Here is a 15,087-nt window from a genome sequence, read left to right on the forward strand (position 1 = left end):
TGTGAAACACCAATGTGTCCCTGAGCAAGACACTTAACCCCTAGTTTCTCCAGAGGTGTGTGACGTCTGACATATATAGTTATTGTAAGTCGCTTTGGATAAAATCATCAGATAAATGTACATGTTATATAACATTCCTCTTTAAGGTGCAGGATCTACTCGGTCGTTGCTTTGCTGTGCTTTTCAATGTGTTTGGACATTTTTATTTATTTATTTTTTGTTCACACACAAAAAAAATAAAAAATAAATTGCACAACGAAATGTTATGTATTAATAGTAACCCTCATTGGTGCCTTAGATATACTTAGATTGGTGCCTCTCTATAAGTTTTTGTGAGAAAAGGTTTTTTTTTTTCTTTTTTTTTTTTGTGGTGTTGTCTGATAATATAATAAAAGCACAACACCTAACCTCTACAGAATGTAATTAAAAAATATATAGATAATATATTTTCTTGAAAAGCATGTCTCGATATTGAGTTGTGTGGCGTTCAAGAGATTCTCATTGCAAATAAAGGGGGAGGTTTCTTCTTCCGGTCAGTATCAGCCAATAGCATGCTGTGGACTTGAGTTTAAAGGCAGTGTGTGTTTCGAGGTCAGTTTCATGTGCAGGTCATGATGGATCGAGCAGCTCTCCGGCTGATTCTCTTGGGCGTTTTTCTCATCTCAGCCACTTCAGACCCTGTTAAGAAGGTGAGGGTAAAATTTTACTTCAAGATAAAAGACAAAAACAGAGTCAGAATCAGGGTACAAAACAGAATAAATATCTGTACATGAGTTGTAGGTTCAGAAAAAAATCATATATACTTTGAATATATACTTTATATGTTGAATAAACAGTACTGTTAAAAAGTTTGAGCTCATAAAGATGTTTAAAATGCTTTTATTGGTTAAAATTATGTTAAAATGGCCATAAAGACAGTTCTAATGTTGTAAAATATTTATATTATTTAATAAATAAAATTTGTAAAGGTAAACTTACTTTAAACTTATTTCACAAAATAACTTGTATTAAATATAGAATGAATGAAAACAAAAATTGAATTGTTATATTCATGGTTAAATAAATGTAGCAGGGTGAGATTAGATTTCTTAAAAAAATAATAATAATAAACATGTAAACAGTAGTGTATCATGTATTTTGATTTATTATTATTTGATTATTTATTTAATATAGCTTGACATATAATCTATCTGTTGAATAAAACCACAACACAATGTACTGTACTAAGCCAACTATTTATTTTCTGTTAAGATATTTAACAGTGTTTTCATCTTGATTGTTTATAGCACTATTGTTGACAGAAAAATAACATTTGCATTGACAGAAATAGCTATATAACTTTCTATTGCTCAGTTGTGTACACTAAGATGCAGCCATCGAAAAATATTTGTCTTTTAGTCCAAAGGCCTTTTCCCCATGCTGTTTTCGAGCAGTAAACATTTGAGCAATCTTATGCAAAAAGAGGAGTGAATGTGCACCAGCCAATCACTTTCTGTTATATGAGTATACTTTGATTTGTATACATTTGATGACTCAACAGAAACAAAATGTGGATATATACAGCTTCTACATTAACTCCACGGTCACCAGTCGCTACGCCACAACAGTCATCACAAGCCGTGTTGCGAACACACTGAATGAATCTCAAGAGATCCAGTTTGAGGTCAAGATTCCCAAGAATGCCTTCATCAGCAAATTCAGAATGTGGGTGAACATTAGTAGTGTTATATAAGTAGAAATAAAGAGGTAAAGAAGCCATTTATAGCTTGTGAGCATCAGATCAGTTCCATCTGATAATGTAGCCCAACAAGAACAAAATATAGATTTAGACATTTTTGTACTTTTAAATGTATTTTGAAAGGAATTGTTGTTAATTATACAAATACTTTCATACAAACTAACATATTTAGCAATGCTACCATTTGTGTGATTGATTTGTTTACAATGCAATATGTCTGAGATTTAAAATTTTCTAAATGTTTCTAGGATATAAGGGAAAGGTCATTGTGTAATTTTCTCCATAGGACCATTGAGGGAAAAACATATGATGGGGTTGTGAAGGAAAAAGAAGCAGCTCAGCAGCAATACAATCAAGCGGTATCTCGAGGACAAAGTGCTGGACTGGTCAAGTATGAGATTTTTTTTTTCTAATTAGGTCCATAAAAATGTATTCGTAGTATTAGTAACATGCTGGGATTTGTTTCTTTTTCAGATCTGTTGGCAGGACTTTAGAGGACTTTAAAACCTCAGTGACGGTGGCTGCTTTCGGCAAGGTGACCTTTGAGTTGACCTACGAGGAACTGCTAAAGCGTCATCTCGGTAAATATGGGCTACTCATCAATGCCCAACCAATGCAGCCGGTGGCTGACTTCAAGGTAGGATAGAACAAGAAACAAAGAAGAAATAGATAAACAGTTGTGATGGACAACATCTGAATATTTAATCATTGAATTCTAATGGGTACATAATTAAAAAAAAAATTCTCTCATTTCAGATGGATGTGCACATCCAAGAGAAACCAGGAATTTCCTTCTTGGAGGTGAAAGGAGATTTGAGCATCGGTGATCTGGCCAATGCCATCAAAACCACCAGAGCAGACAAAGATGTAAGAGCTTACATGAGAGTTAAAACACAGTTTAGATGTTCTCAATATGCTCACACACTTCAAATGAAGTTACCAGATGAACAAACTGATCATTTCAGGCATGGGTGACCTTCTACCCCACACGAGATCAACAGACCAAGTGTAAAAGCTGTGGAGAAAATGGGCTGAACGGTGACCTGCTCATAACATACGATGTGGAGAGACAAAATTCCAAAGGAGAAATCATGGTACATTTGTAAAATAACATGGATTATGAGAATTAAATAAGTTTTTGAAAAGAGGATTTTGAATGTCTGGCCAAGTAAAAAGACAATATTGACATTCATAATATACTTATTTTTCTGTTTTCTCAGGTATCAAAGGGCTATTTTGTCCACTACTTTGCTCCATCTGATGTTCCACGTATTCCCAAAAATGTGGTATTTATCATTGACCGGAGTGGTTCTATGTATGGCAGAAAAATAGATCAGGTAAATGTCAGCATTTTAGCAAAATTAAAAACATATAATGAGCTATAAAATTGCATAGCTCAACTACATTACACGATTGGTCTTTTAAGAGACATTCAACTTCTCCAAAATTGGAGCAGTCAAAAAGTCCAGCAGTTGATCCATTTTAACCAAGCTTTCACATTACCAATTTATTTATAACTTCAAATTAAGAAAACGTCTTGGGTTATGCATGTAGCCATGGTTCCCCGAGATGGAATGAGATGCTGTGGACACTTTGGTGAATGTTGCCAGCTTGAACGTGTCTGAAACATGTGTAAAACAAAATTATAAAAGGGCACCTGCTGAATACATCACCAACTCAGTTGTCTGAGGAGACATAAACAGTCAGGCTGAAGGCAATTGCGAGGGGACGAAGTGTCTTGTTCCCTCTCATAGAACCATAGTTATATGCAAAACCCCAGACGTTCCCTTCAAGGGAACTTCAAGCTGCATCCCCCTCTAGGGGACACTTTAGAGAATGATATCCAATCACGCCATGCTGAGGCGCATACCTGTCCAACTGGTAAGAGAACACCAAAGAGGTGACAGACATATATCAAACCTTTCCTCAGAAAGGGGCCAAGGCACTGACACCTCGGCTGCTCACATAACTTGATAGAAACGAGGGAGTCTAATTTCAGAAATATCCTAACCAAGATTGGAACATAACCATCCTTAGTTTGCTATGCTGTGTGAGCAATAGTAACCAAGATACATAAGACCACCGAAGAGACTGGAAGCCTAGAGGAGCTCAAAATTGCTACTAACAATCCCAGCTAGAACACAACTATCTACTGATACAGTAGCTATGTCCAGAGGGTCTTATGTAATGAACCTTCCTAAAAAGCTGCCCAAAACAGGGAATGGACTATCTACTTGCAAACCTAACAGGGTAGAAAGCACTGTCTAGGCATGAGCTCAGGGATACCGCTACTTTAAAAAAAAACCTAAGAAGGGGAGCAGTCTGTGCTAGCACTGAGCTAGCACTTAGCCATCCACAGATAGCTACATTATGTCCCTAGGATGGCTACCAGAAGGGGACTGACTGAAATTACCCTGACCACAAAGAGTGGGCTGTCTACTTACAACCCTAGCAGGGGAGACAGAACTGTCGTGGCAAGGGTTTAGGGAGACCACTACTTAAAGACCCTAAGAAAGGTAGCGTTCACTGAGCTAGCACATAGATATCCTCAGATAGCTATGTCCCTAGGAAAGCTACCAGAATGGGGCTGGCTGAGATTACACAGACAACAAAGAGTGGGCTGTCTACTTACAACCCTAGCAGGGGAGACAGCACTTTCTTGGTAAATGGCTCAAGGAGACTGCTACGAGCAGCTTCCTGTGAAGCTATAGACCACAAAGATTGGGTTGTCTATTTCCAACCCTTGCACTGTCTAGTTAAGGACTCAAGGAGACTGCTACATACTGTAAAAACCCTAAGCATTGAAGCAATCACTAAACTATCATACAGCTAGTCCACCACAGCTAGCCTAAATAACCAAGTAAACTTTCCTATGAGGCTGCCCAGACCACAAAGAGTGTGGTAAAGTGCTGACATTTTTTCATCATTTTTTTCTGTTGATGTTGATGTTAATTTTATTTTATTCTAACATTATTTAAATCAGTTTAATGATTGATCAATCAAATCAAATAATGATTGCTTAAAGTGTTAGTTCACCCAATTACCCTCATGTTGTTTCAAACCCATAAAACCTCATCTTCAGAACACAAATTAAGATATTTTTGATAGAATCTGGGAGCTGTCTGACCCTTCTTAAACAGCAATGCAACTGAAATGCTCCAAAGTACAGAAACGTAGCAAGGAGATCTGTGAATTAATCTGTGTGACATCAGTGGTCATACAAAGCTACAAGAATATATTTTGTGTGCAAAGAAAACAATTTCAACAATTTGTCTCCTCCGCATCACCCTGGTGCCATTGTGGAGAATATCTTTTGGATTTATTGCTGTTGCGTGTCAGCTGTGCCACTGATGTCACACAGATAAATTCATGCTTCGTTTCTGGACTTGGGACTTGTGAGTAATTAATGATAAAATTGTAATTTTTGGGTGAACTAACCTTTTAATAAATGGGTGTAGGAGTGCACAATGGTCTCCTATGGCACCCCCCAGTCATTTTGCGCCCTAGGCAACTGTCTATGTCGCCTTTGTCCACGGGCCGGCCCTTACTCAAGGAGACAGCTACTTAGCACATAGTTATCCTCAGATAGCTATGATCTAATAAAGGGGACAACTGCAATTGCCACACCCACCAGCAGTGGGCTGTCTAATTGTAAACCCTATAAAGGGAGACAGCACTATTTAGGAAGGGCTCAAGCAGACCAATATTTAAAAACCCTTGGCAGGGAAGCAAACACAGAGGTTGTACATAGTATCCTCAGATAGCTACAGTATGGTTCCAGTAAAAGGCTACTAAAACTGCAAGTTAAACACAGCTAGCCTCAGACAGCTGTTTTCCAGTAAGCCCGCCCTGTCATTTACAATGGCTGGAATATAATCACACTCAGGTGGCAATCAAAGATAAAAGCCTGATGTAAGCAGCAGTCATAACACTAGGTGGCTGAACACAGATATCCTTGAATAGCATTTCCCTCAGATAAGGCTGAAGTTTGGCCAGACCATGAAGTTGGCCATCTACTTAAACCCCCAACTGTTCACTTAAAGCCCTCAACTGGAAGAACTGTCTACTCAGCCCAAACTTACTAAGTGGGATTCAGAGAGTGCCAACTTTAAAAAATACCCAGAAGCCTGGGGAGGCAGCCCACTCCTAAACCCATCTGGCTTAAAACAGCCTCTATTGTGTTAAAACCACCTGACTCTAGGTGATGCAACACAACAAAAGGGAGGACACACATAGTGGTAAAGTTAACATAAACATTTTATCAGAAATGAATCAGATAATAATAATAAAAAATATGGTCCAAGGTTTTATCCCCAAGCCAATCACAGACGCGCTCCTGAGGCACACTCCGGGGTAGACCAAACCATGGAAAAACTCCACCAAGAGGACAAATACAGAAACACCTTGGGTCATGACAATTGCAAAATTCATGCTATAACAACAGGGATTTTGGAATTTCTTCAATAACAAAACTGTCCATATCCTGTAAAAAATTGGCATGCATCCACAATAGAGAGATCTGCTGACATGTTTTTGCTTTAGACTCGTTTGGCACTGCTAAAGATTTTAAGTGATCTTGATGAGGATGACCACTTTGGATTGATCACCTTTGACAGTGAAGTTAGCTTATGGAAGCGTGAGCTCCTCAGAGCTACTGAGGCAAATCTGGAGAATGCAAAATCTTTTGTGAAGGAGATCAGAGATAGAGGAGGTGAGTTACAGCACTAATGCTACATATGGAGTAAGAAAGTTGTACCTCACAGTAACATAACTATGTTTGGTCTTCCTTTAGCCACGGACATAAACGCTGCAGTTCTAGCAGGAGTGGACATGATCAATCGACATCCACGAGAGGGAACAGCCTCCATCCTGATCCTGCTGACTGATGGAGATCCCACTACAGGCACAGATTCACACTGACAAACACAAGCTAAATGGCGTTTTATCATTGTATTAGTTTATTTAATCAGCTCAGGACCAGGGCCATGAGGGGAAATTTGTGGGCCTTGCCCCCACAAACAAGTTATTGTGCCCCCTTCCCCTCCTCTCCTCTCCCCTTCTTGCTGAACTTAATCTATTTTGAAAGCAAAAGTGAAAGCTGCAAACCCAAATTTAATGTATAGTTCACCCAAAAATGAAAATTACACCATGATTTTATCACCCTCAAGCCATCTTAGGTGTATATGACCTTCTACGTTTTTCATCCGAAACAACACCCATCCCCCAGGTTACCTGGCGCAAGCTCTGAGTCAGCTTCATGAATAGAACAACACTTTAATTGCCATCCTATAATAATCATGGTTTATTAGCAGACCTGTTTAAAAAGGTTTTTATATATAATTGTAGGACCAATGGATTAATATCATGACCAATTTGGCTCCTATCTTTATCAGTAAGAGACTAAGGCAAGAATACAAGAGAATACAACAAGAAATATGAAATTGCCGTGTCCATTGATGATCCTTCAAATAACTCAAAACATAAAATTATAATTATTATACAGGTGAAACCAACAAAGAGAAGATAATGTCCAATGTGAAAGAGGCCATTGGGACTAAATTTCCCCTCTATTGTCTTGGTTTTGGATATGATGTTAACTTTGACTTCCTGACAAAGATGTCACTGGAAAATAGTGGAGTTGCTCGCAGGATTTATGAAGATTCAGACGCTGATCTACAGCTGCAGGTGAACGACAGATGATCAGCTGAGAATTCATCTTTAATTGTGAACTGTTCTGTCTTTGAGCACATTTCATGTTTGTTTGATTTTTAGGGCTTCTATGAAGAAGTTGCCGTCCCTCTCCTCACTGATATTCAACTTAAATACCCAGGAGGGACAAACCTTACCAAGACCAGCTTTAGTTTGTACTTCAATGGCTCTGAGATTGTGGTGTCAGGACAAATAACAGACAACAGTGTGGAGAGTTTCACCACTGAAGTCATCGCAGTATCAGTAAGATCTTCATTAATCTTCTCTTAGGGGGATATTATTAGGATCACTGGACGATTGTGTAGAAGATGTGAATAATAGCTTTGTTTTATAGTAGGTTATCTGTGAAAGTGGTACTGACAGCATTCATAATAAAAATATTGACTAGTATTATTATTTCTGAGCAGAAAGGCAACAATGTGACATATCAGGACACTATAATGACAAAAGACCCCAGTGATGTCCCACCTGAGAATGAAGATTTCATGCAGAGGTTGTGGGCCTACCTTACAGTGAAGCAGCTTCTGGAGAGACAGTAAGTTTATGAGTGAATTGACATTCTGTGATTTAAGTTGAACTTTGATGGCATCTTTCTGTCTCAGGGTACTTCTTAAAGGACAAGAGAAAGAGGATGAAAAGAAAGAAGCACTTAAACTCTCCCTGAAATACCAGTTTGTCACTCCCCTCACCTCAATGGTCGTTACTAAACCACAAGAAGGTGAAGTGGAAGTTGCTGACAAACCCAAAGAAGGAGAAGCGCCGCCCAGACATCCAGGTGAGAACTGAAACATTGTAGAAATTTGGAATCCAAAGTGTACAAACATTTGACTTTTACCATTTGATTTTATATACAGCACAATAACCACAGTGATGATATGAACCATTATGTATAAAAGTATTAAACAAGAATGCATCAACTGTATCACAGGTTAAACATTGCATGTAATAAAATATGATTAAAGAAATACTTATATAAAACATAACTCCTGTATAAGAATCATGAACTTCATAGATTTAGTTATTAGGGACCAAGCACCGAAGGTGCCTAGGAACCTCTTGTATCCGTTAGCGTGTATTTATGTATGTTAAAATGCATGTGAGGCTGTATCTTCGCAACGGTTAGGCGTATTGAGACCAAACTTGATGTGTGTTTTAACAAGCACCTGAGGCGACCTGCCATGTTTCGGATCTGTGCCACCTAGTGGTCAGGAGATATGAAAAATGCATATTTTGCTTATAACATCTGAATATTTGGGCCAAAATTGACAAAATGACTGGTCTCTTTAGATTCAGCGCATCATGCCAAGTCTATTGATATTCAGTTTTCCCATGTTTGATTTATTTTGAAAACCTACTTTTTTTTAAACTCCTAGACCATCAGTCCGATTTTCAATAAATTTTACTCTGATCATCTTTAGGCCATGCTGGCAAAAATGTATGGATTTTGTGTTGTTATAAGAAACAGTTTTTTGCTGGAAAGATGCCAAACTGCATCTGAGGGCTGTATCTCTGCAAGAATTTGAAATATTTACATCAAACTATATATGTGGCAATGTCACCTCAAACTGACCACATCACATCAATCTAGTAACAGCGCCAACTATTGGTCCAAAAGTAATAAACCATTCATTAACTGTTAATTATTAAATTTCCAAAAATGCATTTGAACAGTTTAACAAATTTTAACACTTTTCTCTTTCTTTTTTAATTAGTAATAACATCCCAACATAGACCTCAGAGTTTCCTAAAAGGTAGGTATAAAATGGTAAACTCACAGTTCATGTACACAAATAAATGCAGAAGTTTAGATTAGTCACAATGAAACAGCTGTAACCTCCATATTTATTGCTGCACTGTGACACAAAAGAAAATGTAGGTAGTGGGAATTTGGTTTTGTCCATTAGTTGTTAATTGAATTTTGCATTTTATATACAGGTTTATATATATATTTGTTTTATATCTCAGCTTCAGGATATGGTGGTGGTGCTAGTGATCCTCATCTGCTTCATGGTCAAGTGTTCCATCATATGTCTGGTATATAAAAATAGAAAATTGCAACCTTATCACATAGCTTCCATAGTGTTCACACCAAGTAGTATTCAATCCATGATCACCAAGGCTATCCCTTTTTCCTAAAATCTGCTTTGAAAAAAATAAATAAAAATAAAACATACATATTGAAAACAAATTGTTATAAACAGAAATTTGATTCATGCTTACTATATAAAAACTCTTTGTTTTCAGGTAGACAACACCTTATTTATGATGATGCTGCTGATTATGATTATGCTTATGTTCTAGGTAGGTGGTATAAATTCCTTTCTGTTATGCATTTGTTGCATCTATTTGCTATCAACCAGATTTAATAATGAATAAACACAGCTGTCATGTGCATATCTGTCACACCTGGACTCATTTAATGTGTTTTTGCCCGTGACCCAGTTTCTGTCCTTCCGTGTTTGGTTTGATTAGTTCCCAGGTGTGTCTATTCTATTCCTCATGTGTTCCATGTCCCTGTTAATTTAGTCATGCCATCCACCTGTGTTTCCCCAATTATCCTTTTGTACATAAGCCTTGTCCTTTCAGTTCTGTTTTGTCGGGTCTCCTCACTTGATACTCACGAGCTACTTACGTGTGTCTTCCTCCGTGATCCATGTTTGGATAACTCCTATGTTAGATAATAAAACCTTATTTCGTTTATCCTCGGCTCCGTGTTCCTTCCGGCAGCGCAAACCGTGACAGAAGACCCGACCTAAAGAAGAGAGTATAAAACCGCGTGTTTTTCCCTCCGTTTTGCTTTTGTTTTTTCACAGTCTTTTCTTTTCTTAGTTTCTATGGATCCCCTCTATCGTCCCGAATTCCTCATCCTCCTGCTGAAGCAGGAAGGACGTTCTCTCGAGGACCATACCAGACAGTTTCTTCTATTAGCTAATGCCACCAGCTACCCGGACGACGCGCTCTGCACCTTCTACAACACCAGCCTGAACTCCAAATGCAGAGCGTTGTCGTCCGAAGATGGTCCTCGGGAGGATTTCGCCGCATTCGTGGAGTGGACTCTGGCGAGAATTGGCTCACCTTTCACCGTCTGCCCGATAGTGGATCTCGCCAGTCCCACTCCCGACCCAGAGACCAGCCAGCCACCATCACGCCGCACAGAGCCAGAGCCCACCGCAGCCGCAGAGCCCGAGCCATCCACTGACAGGGAACAGGATCTCGAGAGCGCGACTGACCAGGTGTGTGAGCCAGCAACACCGTGCATCGTGGGAGTCCTAGTGGAGATCGAGGGCGTGGAGGAAAGCCCTGCCCACACTCCTGCGACTGAGGGTGAGCTGTTTGCAGTCTCTGAAGATCGTATGGAGCAAGTTCTGGATCTGATGGACTGGTCTATGGAGGTAATCCCTAATTTTCCTGTTTCCCCGCTGGTTCCGTCCAGCCCTGATTCCCCTGTATACCCTCTCAGTCTCCCACTCCTACCTCCTCCAGTCATTTCCTCTGCTCCATCTCCGCTGGTTCCGCCCAGCCCTGAGTCTTCTGTTTCTCCGCTGGTTCCGCCCAGCCCTGAGTCTTCTGTTTCTCCGCTGGTTCCGCCCAGCCCTGAATCTTCTGTGTCTCCGCTGGTTCCGCCCAGCCCTGAATTTTCTGTTTCTCCGCTGGTTCCGCCCAGCCCTGAATCTTTTGTGTCTCCGCTGGTTCCGCCCAGCCCTGAATCTTCTGTCTCTCTGCTGGTTCCGCCCAGCCCTGAATCTTCTGTCTCTCCGCTGGTTCCGCCCAGCTCTGAATCTTCTGTGTCTCCGCTGTTTCCGCCCAGCCCTGAATCTTCTGTGTCTCCGCTGTTTCCGCCCAGCCCTGAATCTTCTGTGTGTCCGCTGGTTCCGCCCAGCTCTGAATCTTCTGTATCTCCTGTGTTCCCTCCCGGCCTCCCTCTCCCACCTCCTCCAGGACCTGCTGGTCCCTCTGCTCCACTTTCGCTGGTTCCGTCCAGCCCTGATCCTCCTGTCCTTCCTCCCATCCTTCTCCTCTCTCCTCCTCCTAGACCAGCCAGTTCCTCGTCATCCCTGCTGGTGCCAGTCAGTCCCGCAGCTCACCCTCAGTCCGCGTCATCGGGGCGCGATGGTTCGCCGCTGGACTGCCAGTCTCCAGCTCCGCCTTGGCGTGTTAAGGTCCTGTCTCCGCCTCCAGCCTCCGAGCCCTGGACTCCTCCTCGGTCCTTCGACCCAGCGGCTCCGCCTTGGCTCTTAGCTCCCTCGTCTCCACTGTGGCCTGTCATCCCACCTGCTCCACCGGGCTCCCTCATCCCTCCGGCTCCACCTTGGTCAGTCGTCGACCATCCGCCGCCTCGGGACTCCACTCCTCCGGTTCCACCTCGTCATTCCATCCCTCCGGCTCTGTCAGGCTCCTCCTTCCCTCCGGTTCCACCTCCATCCTCGGTCACTCCGGCTCCACAGCGGTCTGCCAGGACCCCGCCTCCGCCTTGGTCGCCTGAGCCTTCTGCTCCACCTAGGCCCTCCGGAACTTCGACGTCCCCCTGGCTCTGTGGCTGTGCTGCTCCATCTTGGGCTCCTCACCCACCGGTGCAGTCTCCGCCTGTCGGCCCCCTGGTGTCGTCGACCCCTCCTTCACCATGGCTCCTCCCGCCGTCGACTCCACCTTGGATCTCCGTTCTGGCTGGTCTCTGGTGGACCATCTGGCTCCTCCTGCTCCTGTCTCCTCCCTGGCTCCTCCCTCCGTCGTCTCCTCCCTGGCTCCTTTCTCCGTGGTCCCTGTCTGCTGGCCCCCTCCTGGGAGTCCGTCCTCCACCGGAACCTCCTCCCAAGTTCCCACCCACGCCTCCCTCGGTTGTTTCTACATGTCCCTGTTAATTTAGTCATGCCATCCACCTGTGTTTCCCCAATTATCCTTTTGTACATGAGCCTTGTCCTTTCAGTTCTGTTTTGTCGGGTCTCCTCACTTGATACTCACGAGCTACTTACGTGTGTCTTCCTCCGTGATCCATGTTTGGATAACTCCTATGTTAGATAATAAAACCTTATTTTGTTTATCCTCGGCTCCGTGTTCCTTCCGGCAGCGCAAACCGTGACAATATCATGCATGTCTTGTCTAGTTATCAATTTTTGCATTATTGTACTTCATAAGAAATTAAAGTATTTTATTGTCTAAATAATGCCTAACATTCATTTTTCCCAGTCCCAAGCTTTCCGTATATAAAAACTGCCGGTATGTAGGACATTGTCTTCTATATTGTCCAAAAACCTTTAATAATAATAACAATAATAATTTCAATTATTGATTAACTGACTTAGCATTAAAAGCTTTATTATTAATAGCCTGTGTTTGGCTTTTTGATGACTAAACCTTTTTTTTTTTTTTTTTTTTACCTAAAAGGGTCTCAGTTCCGAAGAGGGTAACTGTTCTTTCTACACAGTCAGGTACATTAAAAGGTCTGAAACTTAATTATTATAAAATTATAGATACAATGATGGTGCTGCATTTGATTATGTTCTGTCTTAGCTCCAACAGTTCATAGCAATCGTTTCCTGCTGCCTGTTGTTGGTCAGTCTAAGCCACTCTGTTTCGACATTCCTCTTCCTCACAAACTCAGACTCCTGCAGGATTCAGCTTCAGGTTACTATGACATATATTACACATACTATTACTGCAAACACATCCTTTTAGAAGTCGTCTATTTCTTTTATTAAATGTTTTGTGTCCTAGAGTTCTCTATGAATGGAGAATCCCTGACTGGACAAAATGGATTCAATCAAATTGCCTTACATTACAAAACAAACCATCATCTTACTATAGAAACAACGTCTATCAGATACTGCGATGACCAGAATCAAGTTTATTTATTGTGGGGCCAGGAACTGACTCGAAAATATACTGAGGGGTATATTAATACCTTTAAACTATATGTGTTTTTACTAAACCTGTATATGTAATAGCTCTTTGTTAACATAAGAGATAGAATTCATTCTTCAGCTTTTCCCTTTCATCAGCGTCTCTCTGATTCTACGGAGCAATGAAATAGACGTCACCATGGGAAATATTCACATCGTTATTCTTCTCCATAAGGAGAAAAGGAACATGTTTCTGTGGCCTGCTGTACAGCAAGAGTCAAAAGATTTCAGTTTGACAGGCGTTTTAGGTAAGAGTGCTTTACTTATTAAACATTTAAGCATGTATCAACAATTTATCAATCAAATAGTACATTTAGATTTGTAACTTGCTTTAATTATTAAACTACTATTGGTTAAATAACTGTGGATAATATTGAAGGAAAAACTGATGCTTCATATGAAGAGATTCAAGGATCACAAACACCAACTTTAAAGATAAAGGACCAGGAAGTGAGCGCTAGCTGGTACGTGATAAACAATACGTTCACTACTGATTGTTTTCTCTTTTATACATATGTTTAATCTAAAATCTAAAGTGTTCCTGTAGCTCAACTGGTAGAGCACTGCGCTAGCAAGCAAGCAAGCGCAAGGTTTGGGGTTAGATTCCCCGGGAACACATGATATGTAAAAATTAATAGCCTGAAGGCACTGTAAGTCGCTTTGGATAAAAGCGTCTGCTAAATGCATAATTTTAATTTCATTTAATTTAATCTATGAATGTGTCTGTAGGGTGGACATCACAGACTACAGACTTTCTTCAAAGCCGGTTATCAAATGCTGGCTTGTCTCGTTCTACGCTGTGATGCAGAGGGACATTTCTGATTTCACTGTCACTAAGCTGTAGAGTTCAAAGCTGGCAAATGATAAACTGGGACAGAGCATGCTTCTATGTAAAACCCTTGCTGATGTTTTTGTTGAGTGTATTTTTTCTGTCATTGACAAACATGATATCTCTGACACACCTCAGCATTTCAATAAATTCATCAACATAAAAACAATGTGTTAGAATCTGGAATTTTATTTGAACACTAACACAAATGATCTCTCTTTAAAATATTAATGACTAAATAATGTGCATTTTAGGATTGGGGTTTAATCGAATAAACATTTCTGTCCATTAAACACTTAAACATTTGCCCAAATATGATATACAGTATAACATGTAACATCTTTTACATTTAACATATTCATTACTAGCATGTCCAGGTGAAACAAGTTGCAATAGCAAGTTTTATTATACGTCTTAAAGTTTTATTTGGAGCAGCATTAAATGCGGGGGTAAAAAAAAAAAAAAAAAAAAAAAAAAAAAACTTTATACATATTCTACATATACATATTTATACAACTTTATACTATTCTAATTTTCTTTGTTCAGTCTTAATGAAAACTTAAAAAAAATATATCAGATATGTGTAAGTCTTGAACATACAAATGCTTAAATGCATACTCATACTGTCATTTACCAAGTCATGGTGATTCATTAGATTTAACCAAGACTTCAAGAATGTGTGTACTTGAGTTACACAAACAATCTAAATTATGTACAGGACACTTTATCTCTATGTTTTGACCTTTGTCTTTGTGCTTTAAACTTATCTGGTCACGTATTTACAACTTACTGTAACACTTCCTGTAAAGGAACTTGAAGAAAATTTAAGATTATGTAACTCTTATTTCTCAGTATTAATTAAAGGGGATATTCACACACACACACACACACACACACACACACACACACACACA

At 40.2% G+C, this 15,087-nt stretch overlaps 1 protein-coding gene across 1 annotated transcript; it reads left to right on the plus strand.

Moving 5' to 3' along the window:
• The first annotated feature begins 558 nt into the window (after positions 1-558).
• LOC113110943 (inter-alpha-trypsin inhibitor heavy chain H3-like) lies at positions 559-14,342 on the plus strand. The gene is made up of 23 exons (XM_026275239.1): positions 559-689; positions 1,541-1,704; positions 2,025-2,129; positions 2,213-2,375; positions 2,495-2,605; positions 2,704-2,832; positions 2,959-3,075; positions 6,281-6,449; positions 6,531-6,641; positions 7,242-7,423; positions 7,511-7,690; positions 7,855-7,982; positions 8,050-8,222; positions 9,160-9,198; positions 9,413-9,481; positions 9,692-9,748; positions 12,632-12,661; positions 12,823-12,885; positions 12,956-13,069; positions 13,160-13,334; positions 13,444-13,592; positions 13,724-13,808; positions 14,074-14,342. Exons 1-23 carry the CDS (start codon positions 612-614, stop codon positions 14,186-14,188), a joined length of 2,706 nt encoding a protein of 901 aa, XP_026131024.1. The 5' UTR covers positions 559-611; the 3' UTR covers positions 14,189-14,342.
• Positions 14,343-15,087: the final 745 nt, after the last annotated feature.

The sequence above is a fragment of the Carassius auratus genome, chromosome 11 (assembly GCF_003368295.1).
Source record: "Carassius auratus strain Wakin chromosome 11, ASM336829v1, whole genome shotgun sequence".
Taxonomy (NCBI): Eukaryota; Metazoa; Chordata; class Actinopteri; order Cypriniformes; family Cyprinidae; genus Carassius; species Carassius auratus.

Excerpts from the sequence above, each read along its gene's own strand:
- LOC113110943 (XM_026275239.1), top strand. The coding sequence starts at position 612 with ATGATGGATCGAGCAGCTCTCCGGCTGATTCTCTTGGGCGTTTTTCTC. Across the intron at positions 7,983-8,049 it reads AAGCAGCTTCTGGAGAGACA|GGTACTTCTTAAAGGACAAG; the intron begins GTAAGTTTATGA and ends TTTCTGTCTCAG. Across the intron at positions 13,809-14,073 it reads CAGGAAGTGAGCGCTAGCTG|GGTGGACATCACAGACTACA; the intron begins GTACGTGATAAA and ends ATGTGTCTGTAG.